General features: G+C 36.5%; 1 protein-coding gene across 25 annotated transcripts in view; it reads left to right on the top strand.

Annotated features, from left to right (window-relative positions):
- The window catches only part of LOC142499506 (titin-like), a 254089-nt gene that overhangs the window by 154298 nt on the left and 86352 nt on the right, over nucleotides 1–13439 (top strand). For all 25 annotated transcript variants that reach the window (XM_075608936.1, XM_075608959.1, XM_075608943.1 and 22 more), the window contains 19 exons: nucleotides 951–1214; nucleotides 1314–1453; nucleotides 1551–1677; nucleotides 2418–2684; nucleotides 2803–3069; nucleotides 3460–3726; nucleotides 3819–3958; nucleotides 4545–4671; nucleotides 6236–6378; nucleotides 9083–9206; nucleotides 9297–9563; nucleotides 9878–9975; nucleotides 10353–10521; nucleotides 10768–11034; nucleotides 11142–11411; nucleotides 11897–12175; nucleotides 12274–12682; nucleotides 12790–12914; nucleotides 13015–13281. In XM_075608936.1, coding sequence (XP_075465051.1) covers nucleotides 951–1214; nucleotides 1314–1453; nucleotides 1551–1677; nucleotides 2418–2684; nucleotides 2803–3069; nucleotides 3460–3726; nucleotides 3819–3958; nucleotides 4545–4671; nucleotides 6236–6378; nucleotides 9083–9206; nucleotides 9297–9563; nucleotides 9878–9975; nucleotides 10353–10521; nucleotides 10768–11034; nucleotides 11142–11411; nucleotides 11897–12175; nucleotides 12274–12682; nucleotides 12790–12914; nucleotides 13015–13281 — 4017 coding nt within the window. The remainder of the gene's footprint in view (nucleotides 1–950; nucleotides 1215–1313; nucleotides 1454–1550; nucleotides 1678–2417; nucleotides 2685–2802; nucleotides 3070–3459; nucleotides 3727–3818; nucleotides 3959–4544; nucleotides 4672–6235; nucleotides 6379–9082; nucleotides 9207–9296; nucleotides 9564–9877; nucleotides 9976–10352; nucleotides 10522–10767; nucleotides 11035–11141; nucleotides 11412–11896; nucleotides 12176–12273; nucleotides 12683–12789; nucleotides 12915–13014; nucleotides 13282–13439) is intronic.

The raw sequence follows: 13439 nt of genomic DNA on the forward strand, positions 1-13439 counted from the left end.
GATGGCCCTCCGCCGACTCAAACGTAACATGTCAAAGACGGAGCTGCTCATACTTCCTCCCAAGCCGGGTCCTACTACCCCCCTCTGTCGCTATACTGCTAAAACTCTAACACAGGCCCTAATTCTCTCCCGTCTCAACTATTGTAACCTTCTGCTGTCTGGCCTTCCTGCCTCTCATCTATCTCTCCTACAATCTATCCTAAACGCTGCTGCTACAATCAATTTAATCTCTCCTAAATCTTCTCAGCGTCTCTTCTGCTGAAATCTCTCTCCTGACTTCCTATTAAATCCTATGTTACTTACAAAATTCCTCTCCTCTCTTTTAAGACTATACACTCTTTTGCCCCTCCTTACTGCTCAGCCCTAATTTCTCGCTATACAATTGTCCGACTCTTGCGATGTCTTCTGTCTACCCCTTTTGTATCTAAAGTCCTCTCCCGCCTAAACCTTTCTCACTCACTGCCCCATACCTCTTGAATGCCTTTCCCCTCAATAGCCGTATAACACCCTCTCTACCTTTAAGACAATCTTAAAATACACCTCTTTAACAAAGCATATGGGTAGCTCCATTGGCTAATACCTTCCATCTCATATGCACTGACGTTGAGCCCTTTCAGATACACCTACCAGATCAACCTACTACTGTCTGTGTAAGTTCTCCCTACTAACTACTTAGATTGTAAGCTCTTTGGGACAGGGACTCCTTTTCCAATTATTACTTTTATGTCTGAAGTGCTTATTCCCATCATCTGTTATATTATCATGTCGTGTATTACTGCTGTGAAGCGCTATGTACATGGATGGCAATATATAACTAAAGACATACCAGTACATACATACATTTATATGCACTATTATCAATATTTTTAATGTGCTTTCTGGCATAGTTATTATAATATCACACACTGTATATCATACCATCTTCATAATTTCGGGCATTTTGTTTACAGAGGCTGATCCTTATTTCACTGTGAAATTACAAGACTACACAGCAGTAGAGAAAGATGATCTCACTATGGAGTGTGAGCTCAGCAAAGATGTACCAGTTAAATGGTTCAAAGATGGTCAAGAGGTTAAAGCTTCCAAGAATGTATCTATCAAAACTGAGGGCAAACGTAGAATTCTGAAGATTAAGAAAGTTGAAAATAAGGATAAAGGGGATTTTGAATGTGACTGTGGAACAGATAAGACAAAAGCAAATGTGAACATTGAAGGTAAGTTTTTGTTGTCTCAGTAGCGTTGAACGAGTTGTGGAGGTTAAGTTGTCATGTTGCATTGTATACATTATAATACATGTTGTTCTGTGACTTTAGCTCGGATTATTAAAGTGGAGCGCCCCTTGTATGGAGTGGAGGTGTTTGAAGGTGAAACAGCACGCTTTGAAGTTGAAATCTCAGAACCTGATGTTCATGCTCAATGGAAATTAAAGGGAGAAACATTATCACCGTCACCTGTAAGACTCCTAACTTACACGTATGCAAAATATATCTCTGATGTCGTGAAATGGAACTTTTTGATTATTAAGTATCTTTTTTTATATATAAACACAGGACTGTGAAATGATAGAGGATGGAAAGAAGCATGTCCTCATACTTTATAACTGCAAACTGGATATGACTGGAGAGATTTCCTTCCAAGCAGCAAATGCCAAAAATGCAGCTAATCTCAAAGTAAAAGGTAAGTAAATAATGTAGTCCTGTACAAAACCAACAATGTTTGCTGCATTAGTTCACTGAGGTACCACGAATCCCAAATGATCATACTGAATGCAGCAGGCGGAGGTAAATGGACTTTCCATAGGACACCAGAAGCTGACACTGAAGTCTAAACCAAGTTAAAGCCATTCTAAAAAAGGTGTCTTTCTGTACCACAGTTACACTGCTTCCACTAAGACATAGGGGATATGTATCAATAAAGTGCTCTGTGATGACACATTTGCATAAACAAATTACTCTTTTTTCTCTCTGAAATGCAATATAATTATTACGAGTATTTCTACACTAACGCTGCCGGTTATGGAGAAAACCAACGCAGAAAACAGTCAAGAAAAGTAACAGAAGCCACACTTTTGTTAATACATAGACCTATGCAAATGTTTCTCCGTCCCAACTACTCCCACTTGCTCCATAAATCCGTCATCTCTTCATAGGCAGACATACCCGAAAATGGTGCAACTGAGATAAATACATAGATACTGCCTGGTGCAGGTATATTTTAGCACCAGTTGCGACAATATAATGACTTTGCGCCTAATTTTTGCCATTGATACATAGAGCCTTTAATTTTTGTCCATTTAATATCCGCTTTTAAAATGTTTCCATGATAGTGAAAAGTATTGACATAAAAGAGTTTAGCAATAAGTGATGTAAGAAATAAAAAAGGCTTGCATTTATTGTACTGTATATCTTCTCTCGTAGAACTTCCACTCATCTTCATCACTCCACTCAGCGATGTCAAGGTGTATGAGAAGGATGAAGCAAGGTTTGAAAGTGAGGTATCAAGACTACCTAAAACTTTCCGGTGGTTGAAAGGAACCCAAGAACTCGAGGGAGATGACAAGTATGAAATTGTGTCTGAAGGCACAAGATATTCGCTGGTAATAAAGTCAGTGGCCTTTGAAGACGAAGCTAAATACATGTTAGAAGCAGAGGATAAGAGGACTAGTGCCAAGCTGTTTATTGAAGGTTTGTTGGATAAAAATTTTAAGAAGTCTTTTATTATAGTAGTTACTGTACCTTACAGCACTGACACAAAGGAGTTGTTTAAACCGATTGTACAATTAATATAATATCTGTGTTATAGGCATTCGTCTTGAATTTGTTACACCCCTTAAAGATGTGACTGTTAAGGAACAAGAAACAGCTGAGTTCGCTGTTGAACTATCTCATGACAACATTCAAGTTAGCTGGTTTAAGAATGACCAACGTCTCCATCCCAGCAAATTAGTGTCGATGCACGATGAAGGCAAACTCCACACCATCCAATTCAAAGATGTTTCTCTAGATGACACGTCTCTCATTAAAATTGAAGCTATGGGGAAATCATCTGAAGCTAAGCTTACTGTTCTTGGTAAGTTCAAGGTCTTAGCCTATTTGTACAGTATTGTATTCTAGATAATATTAATAATTTCCAATAATGAATTATATTTCCTGATTTTTACTGTATAATTCGTTTTTATTCTAAATTGACACGGCATACCTTATTTACATAATATTATTTGCTTATGCATGCTTTGTTTTTAATTAAACTAACCCTTTCAGTTTTGCAAGGGCATAAGTGCTTTTGGCTGCTTGCCCTTCCTACACTGACTGGGATAAAAAATTAATAGTTTTTATTAGAAAAAAGCAAATAAACAAGCTGTATCACAACCTTACTTATTGCACATTAGATAACTATACACTGGTCTACTACTCTGGGGAATTGCTTTTAAATACTATTAACGATCACACTTACTTACAGAGGGAGACCCCTACTTTACAAGTAAACTTCACGACTACACTGCTGTGGAGAAAGATGAAGTTATTCTGCAGTGCGAAGTCAGCAAAACCAAAGCGCCAGTGAAATGGCTCAAAGATGGGCAGGAAATAATACCATCGAAGAATGTCATCATTAAAAGTGATGGCAAAAAGCGTATTCTTATCATTAAGAAAGCCTTGAAAAAGGACATCGGCGAATACACGTGTGACTGCGGAACAGACCAGACCACTGCAAAACTTAACATTGAAGGTAAAGCTGTTATAATAGTATCCCTCTTTTTAAGCTATATTATTGCTTCATTTCTTGATTTTCATCTTTTTTTCCCCTCTATTTTAAATTAGAACGTGATATCAAGGTGGTCCGTCCACTGTACAGTGTGGAGGTTATAGAAACAGAAACGGCACGCTTTGAAACGGAAATCTCTGAGGAAGATGTCCATTCTACTTGGAAACTGAAAGGAGACACCTTACATGCATCTCCAGTAAGCCTATATTAAATCCTCTACCTAACTAAAATCCCCTATCTGTATAGTGTTTAGATTGTAAAAGCAGCGACCTTTTTATTTACTTTATATATTAACTGCCTCTTTTTTTTATATATGGCACCAGATATTGTCCTTCCCATTCTTCCCGTTTTATTCCGCAAGGGAGTATAATAGCATTTTTATAAATGGACAGCAGTAATAACAAACAAAAACAGAAAGGTCAGCGCAACATACAAAATGACACAACATATAGTACAATACTTCAGTGCTTATCTGCTCATGAGTAAGGGTCATTTAGTTAAACCCTTCGGACAAAAGGTTATAAGCCTACAGCCACTTCATGGCATGCCCAATCTGCAGGTCCTAACACTACCTGGCACAATTCTCATGTACCTCTCTTTTCTGCTGGAGGGAGAAAGACCATACTGGGTCTGTGATACACAGCAGTAATAACAACTTTACTCTTATGGGCACATGCCACCTATTGTATACGTGTGTGTCCTCTGTGCAAACTACACATACTTTTTCAAATGCAGTAATGTAAATAAACAAGAACTAATGTAAACTTCAATAATGTTTTTAGGATTGTGAGATCAAGGAAGAAGGCAAAAAGCATTTCCTCATCCTTTACAACGTACATTTGGATCAAGCTGGTGGAGTCGATTTCCAGGCAGCTAATGCCAAATCCAGCGCTCACCTCAAAGTTAAAGGTAGGGGCTTTTTATTAGTTACGTAAGCCATTTTTATGTGTTAAGCATTTAGTACATCATAGGGCCCATACAGGTTTCGTTAATTTAATCCCTTAAATTATATGCATTAGACTGCGGATACCACAGCCCCCCAAAAGAGTTATGTCTACTCAATAGACTATAGGAAATGGCTTTCTGACTTTGAAAATAAAATAACAAACTGCCTTTGATTTATAATTTTTTCTGGAAGGTAATAATTTTATTGTATAACAGTTACTCCAACCTAACACATAGGGGGTTATGCACTAAGCAGTGATAAGTGCTTTTAAGTGAGATAAACAGCCATCATAGCGTGATATTGCCTGCTGTGAGATTCACAAAGCAGTGATAAGTCTTTTAAGTGAGATAAATGCCTTTATAGCGTGATACTGTCTGCTTTGAGATTCACAAAGCAGTGATAAGTGCTTTTAAGTGGGAAAGTATACCATTATAGCACGATACTGCAGTGTTATCACTGCTTTGTGAATCTCACAACAGGCAGTATCACGCTATAAAGGCATATATCTCACTTAAAAGACTTATCACTGCTTTGTGCATAGCAGCCAGAAAACCCACTTATCACTGCTTAATGCATGACCCCCTAAGTAAGAATGATAAACGTATCATATAAGAGAGTTCCTATTTATTACTTTACATTTGTCCTGCAAGGCCAAGTACTAACTAACAAAAGGTGTAGTAGAAATCCAAAGGGAATACATTTAATCGTGTTAGAGACCGAAACATTGTATAATTTACCACGTGTTACTTTCTGAATATAGAAAAAAAAACTATTAATATCAAATTAATGGTGATGTTTGTATTTATACATAAATTCACTAATGTAAAGATATATATCGTATAGATGGTTGCATTTAATGATACTAAAAAGGTCATGTAACATAGATTTTGCAGTTACAGTAACATATGTTATCTTCTATGACTGATGGTCCAATTTGAAAATGTTCTACATTCTTTTTGTAAATATGCTGGGCAGATATGTTGGCCAATTAGTTGCTCCTAAAATGTTGAATCATCATGTACACCATGAATGCTTGTGTAATAAGTTGTTATGAATTTAGAGCGTTATACATTTGCTGCGCGTTATACAGAAAGACTTGCTGTATTGGCAGTTTAACTGCTGATTGAGAGAGCTCTATGGGGATGTTTTTGGAAAGTGGCAACAGGTTGATGGACAGCAGCAGATAAGGTAGCGAGGACTGGGCCATCTGTCCCAATCCAATGGAAGTTCTGCTATTTTAGAAGGCATATATCATATGTAGCAAGAGGCATGTGTGATTGGTGGGTGGACAGATGGAACACACATACTGCTGACTCTGTTCAATGTAAGGAAACACCATATGCAAATTGAAGGTGGCCAAGCCCACTTACACACCGAGGAGGCCACATACAGCAGGAGAGCTTAAATAGCCTCAGTGCAGCCTTTTGCATCCTTAAGGAAAGCCGCAATGGAGATTGGAGGGTGAGGGGCTGCAGCTACCCTAGGAGGAAGCAAGTTTATTGAGAATGTCTTCTTCTTTTGGAAAAGCCCGTGTAATTGGCCTGCTGAGGCCCCTGAAGGATGTGACTGTAACAGCTGGAGAATCGGCTACCTTCGAGTGTGAGCTCTCCTACGAAGGGATCCCTGTGGAATGGTTCTTGAATGATCAAAAACTGGAGCCCAGTGACAAGGTAAAAACTATGGTGCCTCCTGTAATTCAGCAATTGGGACAGAACTGAAGGATATCCCTACAACAAAAGCCAAATACTTTTACCATTAGCTTTGTAAAATAAGATAAAATATTAAATGAAATTCAGCATGGCTATGAATTGGTTTGCATTTTAAAGATTAAATACCAATGAATTAAAACAAACTGGAGATAACTTACTTGCTTATTAAAATATTTTACTTTGAGTATTAAACACAAAATAATTATTTGAAGTGCAAAATTATTGCTGTAATAATTTCATGGTTCTGAAGCAAGAATTTTTTTAATTGTTTTCAAATTTTAAGACCGAATACATCTGCCATAAGTAGTGTTCAATGAAATGCCTTTACTAATCATCATTTCATTCAGAGAATAACTTTGTCAAGTACTGTGCATATATGGGGATTAGCAGGTTTAAAATTCCATTTCAGGCAATTGACTGCATAACTTTGTGGCCAGATTTGAACTCCATATCCCCTCTCGTCTTCTATTTTTAACCACACTTCAAGTGCTCCTTTTACATTTCAAGATATCAGAGGACTCAGTTATTTAAATACATGGTCTTAATGTCACAGCACTAATTTGCTAATTAAATAATGCTGGCATAAAGGCAGGCCAAAAATGCACTGCTATAAGACATTTTAGGTATATCACTGATTAATAACTGCTTAATAATTTTATCTGCTGTGGTCTTTGGAGATTCATTAATAATTGATAGCTAACAGAATGAGACATGAACAAAGTTATATTTAAAGTATATTTACATTTAGATTTTGAATTGAATAAAAATGTTAAGTAGTGTAAATATCACCTATTATTGCAATAATATAGTCATGACTCATTCTGCAGTAATATTTGCACTGAGTAAATTGTAAATGGCTGTATAGTGAGATGTGCAAATATATGTATATACAAATCTTCAACTACAATATAAATATATACCATGACATATTTTGGACTGTCAAATATTGCTTCTTCATTCTTGAACCACTTGGCTTTGGCCCCTTCTGTGTTGACTTCACAGTTGAAGACAAGTTCTTGTCCCTCTTTAACTTTTTGGTCCTTAATAGGAGTTAGAATTCGGAGTTTCTCTGTAAAACAAGTAAATACATTTTTCATATTTAGATTCTTGCTCAATATGAAATATTAAGACATCAGATATTTTCATCTTGTCATCATATCATTACGGCAAGGCCGTCTCTAAGGCTGCTTTAAGTACAGGAACATAAAGTAAAGTAATTATAAACTATGTCATTAGTTGATATCGGGGCCTATGTATAAAACATTGCTAAAAGCAATTTCGTTTAAAAAGTGACGCAAAGAAGAGTAACAAATGCATGCGTTTTGGTGCGCTATAATGATATAATGTCTCAAAATGATTTTTATGTGTGTGGCCATGCGTACATATATATATATATATATATATATATATATATATATATATATATATATGAGATAGAGAAATGTTCTGCGTGATGCATACACCTGTATATTCCATTAATCATATATATATATATATATATATATATATATATATATATATATATATATATATATATGATTAATGGAATATACAGGTGTATGCATCATGCAGAACATTTCTGTCTTCAATGGTCATTAGGTAAACCTAAAAGTAACACACCTCAAAATGAATCCAATCTATAGAACAAAAGATAATCTAATTATTCTGAAATGTAGCTTATTGTGATATATGCAGATCGATAATATTTGCATACAGTATATCAAGTAGTTACTGTAACTGCAAATAAAAAAAAGCATTATATAAGTAATATTACGCTGGAAATGAAAAACATTACTTTGTCTCCATCCTTCTGTGTTTCTTTAAAGCTGCAAACCAAGCAATATCCTATGTGTGTTGTTTTTTTAAATAAATCAGTTCTGTACTATGAGAAAATACTTGTAGCATTAAAAAAACAACTCTGAATGACATTTTTAATGTATTATAATGTAACAAGCCTTTTTTGTTTCTATAGCAAAAATATACAAAGTCACATCCCCTTCCCCTTTCCCTTCTGAAACAGGCTCTGGCACACCCCTTTTTGAGCCCTGCCCTCTCTCTAGCAGTGCAAGAGCACAGTTGCATCTAGTGATTGCCTGGTCACATGATCTTCCCCACATAACTTTATTCCACTGACTGCAGAATACTCCTCTGCAGTAATTTAGTGAACCTCCGAGCCGAATCTTCACCAATCGATTGGCAACTTAGCTAATTAATTATTGTGTGTATTGTATTGATGCACATATTAAAGGGAAAACAAAAATGTAAAAAAAAAAACGGCAGCTTGGACTGCTGCTTTAAACCCCACACATTGTAAGCTGTGAATGATGGTGCAGAATAAGAAAATATGTTCTGCTTGTCTCTAAATTATCAGATGTATTGTTATTTGAATGTTAACAGCAATTGAAAACATTTAAATAATAATTAGATTTTAACATTCAAGTGTCTGCAGTTAAATATTTTTACATTATTTGTGCAGCTTTCCTTGATGAAAGAGTAACATGTCAAAATATATAATTTTATTATTGTTATGACCATATGTATCCTACCCAATATATATGACATACTTACAATGTGATACAGAGAAAAGCAACATTGCACAAAAAGAAAGCAGTTTAGAATAAAAGGGATTTTTAGATTTGTTACCAACACCTCCCTGTGTTTTTAGATTGTTACACGTGCTGAGGGAAGAGTCCACACGCTTATCCTTAGAGATGTCGAGCTAAAGGATGCTGGGGAAGTCAAACTGACTGCAAAGGATTTCAAGACCGAAGCCAACTTGACTGTTAAAGGTAGAGTACTCATGTTAACAATTTTTCTGACCGATGAAAAATAAAATATATGCGACACTTTTTTTTAACTACCAATGTTCAACCTTTTAGAACCTCCAGTTGAATTTAGCAAACCTCTTGAGGACCAAACAGTAGAAGAAGAAGCTACTGCAGTACTCGAGTGTGAAGTATCCAGGGAGAATGCAGAGGTTAAATGGTTCAAAAATGGACAAGAAATCCACAAAACAAAGAAGTATGACATCATTGCAGAGGGAAGAGTTAGGAAACTTATCATTCATGGCTGCACACCGGATGACGCTCGAACATATACATGTGATGCCAAGGATTTCAAGACATCTGCTTTCTTGAATGTGGAACGTAAGTTACCCATTGTAGAACTAAAGATATGTGATTGGGCTAAAGTCTTTACTTGTCTATAAATTGCAAAAAAGCAACGGCGAAGGCAATATTCCATAGATGAGTATATCAGATATCTTGATAATTAGTTGATTTATTTTAGTACTTAGTCCAGAAATACTGATGAATACATTTGAGGTTGTAAATTGTTATCTTTCTGCTAACGCAAATCTAGCTCACCCGAATAAAGTTCTGCTGAATTGTACAGAAATATAAATATAGTTGATGTACATACTGTATGGAATATGAGAAATATTTTTTGTTTTCATCTGCAGCTCCATTTGTGGAATTTACAAAGCCTCTTAGTGACCTGGAAGTTAAGGAAAAAGAGACTGCCCGTTTCGAATGCGAAATTTCCCGGGAAAGTGCCAAGGTCGGTTTTTTGTAGTTGTTTTACATGCACTTTAAATATATTTGGGGATTAGTAAAATACAAAGCGGACACCCATAGGCAGGGGGTCCTCATGACTGGGGGGTTGGCCTTCCCCTCTCTGGCCCACCCCCACACCTCCCTCCCCTGATCAGAGGAGGAGTCCCCGCAGGACCTACTTAAGGTTGGCGAGCAGAACAGCCTCTTTGCTGCCTGCCAGATGATTCCCACCCACCCATCCCCTTGTCATGTAAAACCACAGTACAGTGGCATTATTAATCCGTTCTGTGTTTAAGTCATTGCAGACTTCTCATATGTAACCCGCTGTGTACTTTGCTTCAGGTTTGAGCGGTTCATAACCATTATTTCTTTTGAAAATAGGTCCGCTGGTTCAAAGACGGAGTTGAAATTAGAAAGGGTAAAAAGTATGACATCATTTCTAAAGGGGTCACACGCGCCTTAGTGGTGAACAAAAGTGTATTTGACGATGAAGCAGAATATGTCTGTGAAGCAAAAACGGCAAAAACCTCTGGATTGCTTACGGTGATAGGTAAGGAGATAAAGCCATACAAGCATGGGTGGGCTGTTTCTGTAATGAAAGATTAATGATCTATAGATAATAAAATGAACTTCCATATTCAAAGAATATATAATATTAAATAAAATGCACTAAATAAAAATATATTGGCATAAAGATGCAAACAATTATATTTTAGGTATTAGATATTATTGTGTAGTTTGAAATGGAAAAAAAGTAACTTACTAACATATATGTATTTTATTTTTCTTATTGTAGAGGAAGAAGCTGTTTTTACCAAAAATCTTTCCAATATTGAAGCATCGGAATCAGATACTGTGAAATTAGTCTGTGAAGTCTCCAAGGCTAGTGCTGACGTTGCTTGGTTTAAAGGAGACATTGAGTTACCAGAAGGTGGAAGATATGAACATGTTTCAGAGGGTAGGAAGAGAATTCTGATCATCCAAAATGTTCATCTTGATGATGCCGATGAATACAATTGCAGGCTGCCAACTTGCCGTACAACTGGCAAACTTGGAATAAAGGGTAAGGACGCTAGTTTTACATTCCTGTTAGTCGTAATACAGTGTAAATTTTATTCTTTGATTGCAACTGAAAACTGTCAAATGTAATGTCATTTGTTCACTTTTTAGAACTTGCCGCAGAGTTTATTTCCAGACCACAAAACCTTGAAGTGCTTGAGGGAGAAAATGCAGAATTCATCTGCTCAGTATCAAAAGAAGCCTATGAAGTCAAATGGGTCAAGAGCGATACAGTTCTTGAGACTGGTGATAAGTACGACATTATTTCTGATGGCAAGAAGAGAATTCTTGTAATTAAGGATTCAGTTCCTAAAGTGGATGAAGGAGTTTATGCTGTCATGATTGGATCTTCGAGAGCACCCGCAGATCTGACAGTAATTGGTAAGCTGATTATTAAGTGCTGTAATTTGCTCGTTTGAAGGAGGAGGCATGACGAGGGCTATGTATAAATGTACGCATGGCCACACACATCAAAATCATTTTTAGACATTATATAGTTTCAGCGCACCAAGACGTATGCATTTGTTACTCCTCTTTGCGTCACTTTTAAAACGAAATTGCTTTTAGCAACGCTTTATACATAGGCCCCGATATCAACTAATGACATACTTTATAATTACTTTACTTTATCTTCCTGTACCTCATCTTATCTACCTGTAATTGGGTAAGCATTTAAAGCAGCCTTAGAGAAGGCCTTGCAGATCAGAGTACCTAAGGCCTTGGAGATTTCCAGCCAGCAGGACCTGCATTGATAGCTCAGACGTGTAACCGTAATAATATGATGACAAGATGAAAATATTTGATGTCTTAATATTTCCTATTGAGCAAGAATCTAAATATGAAAAATGTATTTACTTGTTTTACAGAGAAACTCAGAATTATAACTCCTACTAAGGACCAACAAGTTAAAGAGGGACAAGAACTTGTCTTCAACTGTGAAGTCAACACAGAAGGGGCCAAAGCCAAGTGGTTCAAGAATGAAGAAGCAATATTTGACAGTCCAAAATATGTCATGGTTCACAAAGATTTAGTTTATACACTTAGAATCAGAGATGCGCAAATGGAAGACCAAGCCAGTTACACAGTGTCACTGACAAACCACAGAGGCGAACATGTCAAGTGTTCTGCTTCTTTAACAGTCCAAGGTGAGTACTTCATGTTATTTGCTATTGTTAACAATTTAGTGCATATCACATGTTTATGAAAGAACTGCATTATGAATGATATTGTATTCTTTTTACAGAGGAGGATCTGAGAATTGTTGAACCTATTGAAGACATTGAAACCATGGAAAAGAAATCTGTCACTTTCTGCTGCAAAGTTAATCGTCCAAATGCAACAGTTATGTGGATGAAGAATGGCCAGGAAGTTGTTTTGGACAAAAGAGTTTTATATAAGGTTGACAAATACAAGCATTCGCTTATCATCAAGGACTGTGGATTTGTAGATGAAGGGGAATATACTGTAATTGCTGGACAAGATAAAGCAGTCGCAGAGTTAATAATCACAGAAGCTCCTACAGATTTTGTTCAGCACCTCCAGGACCAGACAGTTATTGAATTTGAGGATGCTGTCTTCACTTGTCAGCTGTCCAAAGAGAAAGCCAGTGTTAGATGGTACCGAAATGGCAGAGAAATCAGAGAAGGCAAAAAGTAAGCAAATGTTGTTATTATATCTTCTCATACCATTTTGCAAATAGGTTGTTTTGTAATGGCTTGTATTTCTCCGTATTTCATAACTTGTTATGTTTGTGATTAAGATACCAATTTGAGAAAGACGGAAGTCTGCAACGACTAGTTATTAAAGACTGCAGACCAGAAGATGAATGCGAATATTCTTGTGGAGTAGATGAGAGGAAATCCAGAGCAAGACTTTTTGTAGAAGGTATGGGAAATGTAGTGCATTACTAGACCTATTGTGTCATGCGTTGCATTTGACTATTCTAAAAAGGAATTCTTGTTCATGATGTGCCTTTTTCCCCCAGAAATTCCCGTGGAGATTATCAGACCACCACTTGATGCATTTGAAGCTCCAGGTTCTGATGTAATCTTTGAGGCAGAGCTGAATAAAGATAAAGTGGAAGTCAAATGGCTTAGAAATAACATGATTATTGTCCAAGGAGACAAACACCAAATGATGAGCGAAGGAAAAATACACAGGTTGCAAGTTTGTGAAATTAGACCGCGTGACCAGGGTGAATACAGATTTATTGCCAAGGATAAAGAAGCCAGAGCAAAACTTGAATTAGCAGGTACTGTATGCCACTTGCATATGGTTTTTTCTTTCATATTCCTGGATTTAGTGCTAATTTAACTGAATATATTTAATATTTCAAGCCTAATTTAATTTATTGAACATTGTTATTTCTGTGAAAATAATCTTAAGCAAATAGAGTAGAACAAACTGTGA

This window comes from Ascaphus truei, chromosome 7 (assembly GCF_040206685.1).
Source record: "Ascaphus truei isolate aAscTru1 chromosome 7, aAscTru1.hap1, whole genome shotgun sequence".
NCBI classification, from domain to species: Eukaryota; Metazoa; Chordata; class Amphibia; order Anura; family Ascaphidae; genus Ascaphus; species Ascaphus truei.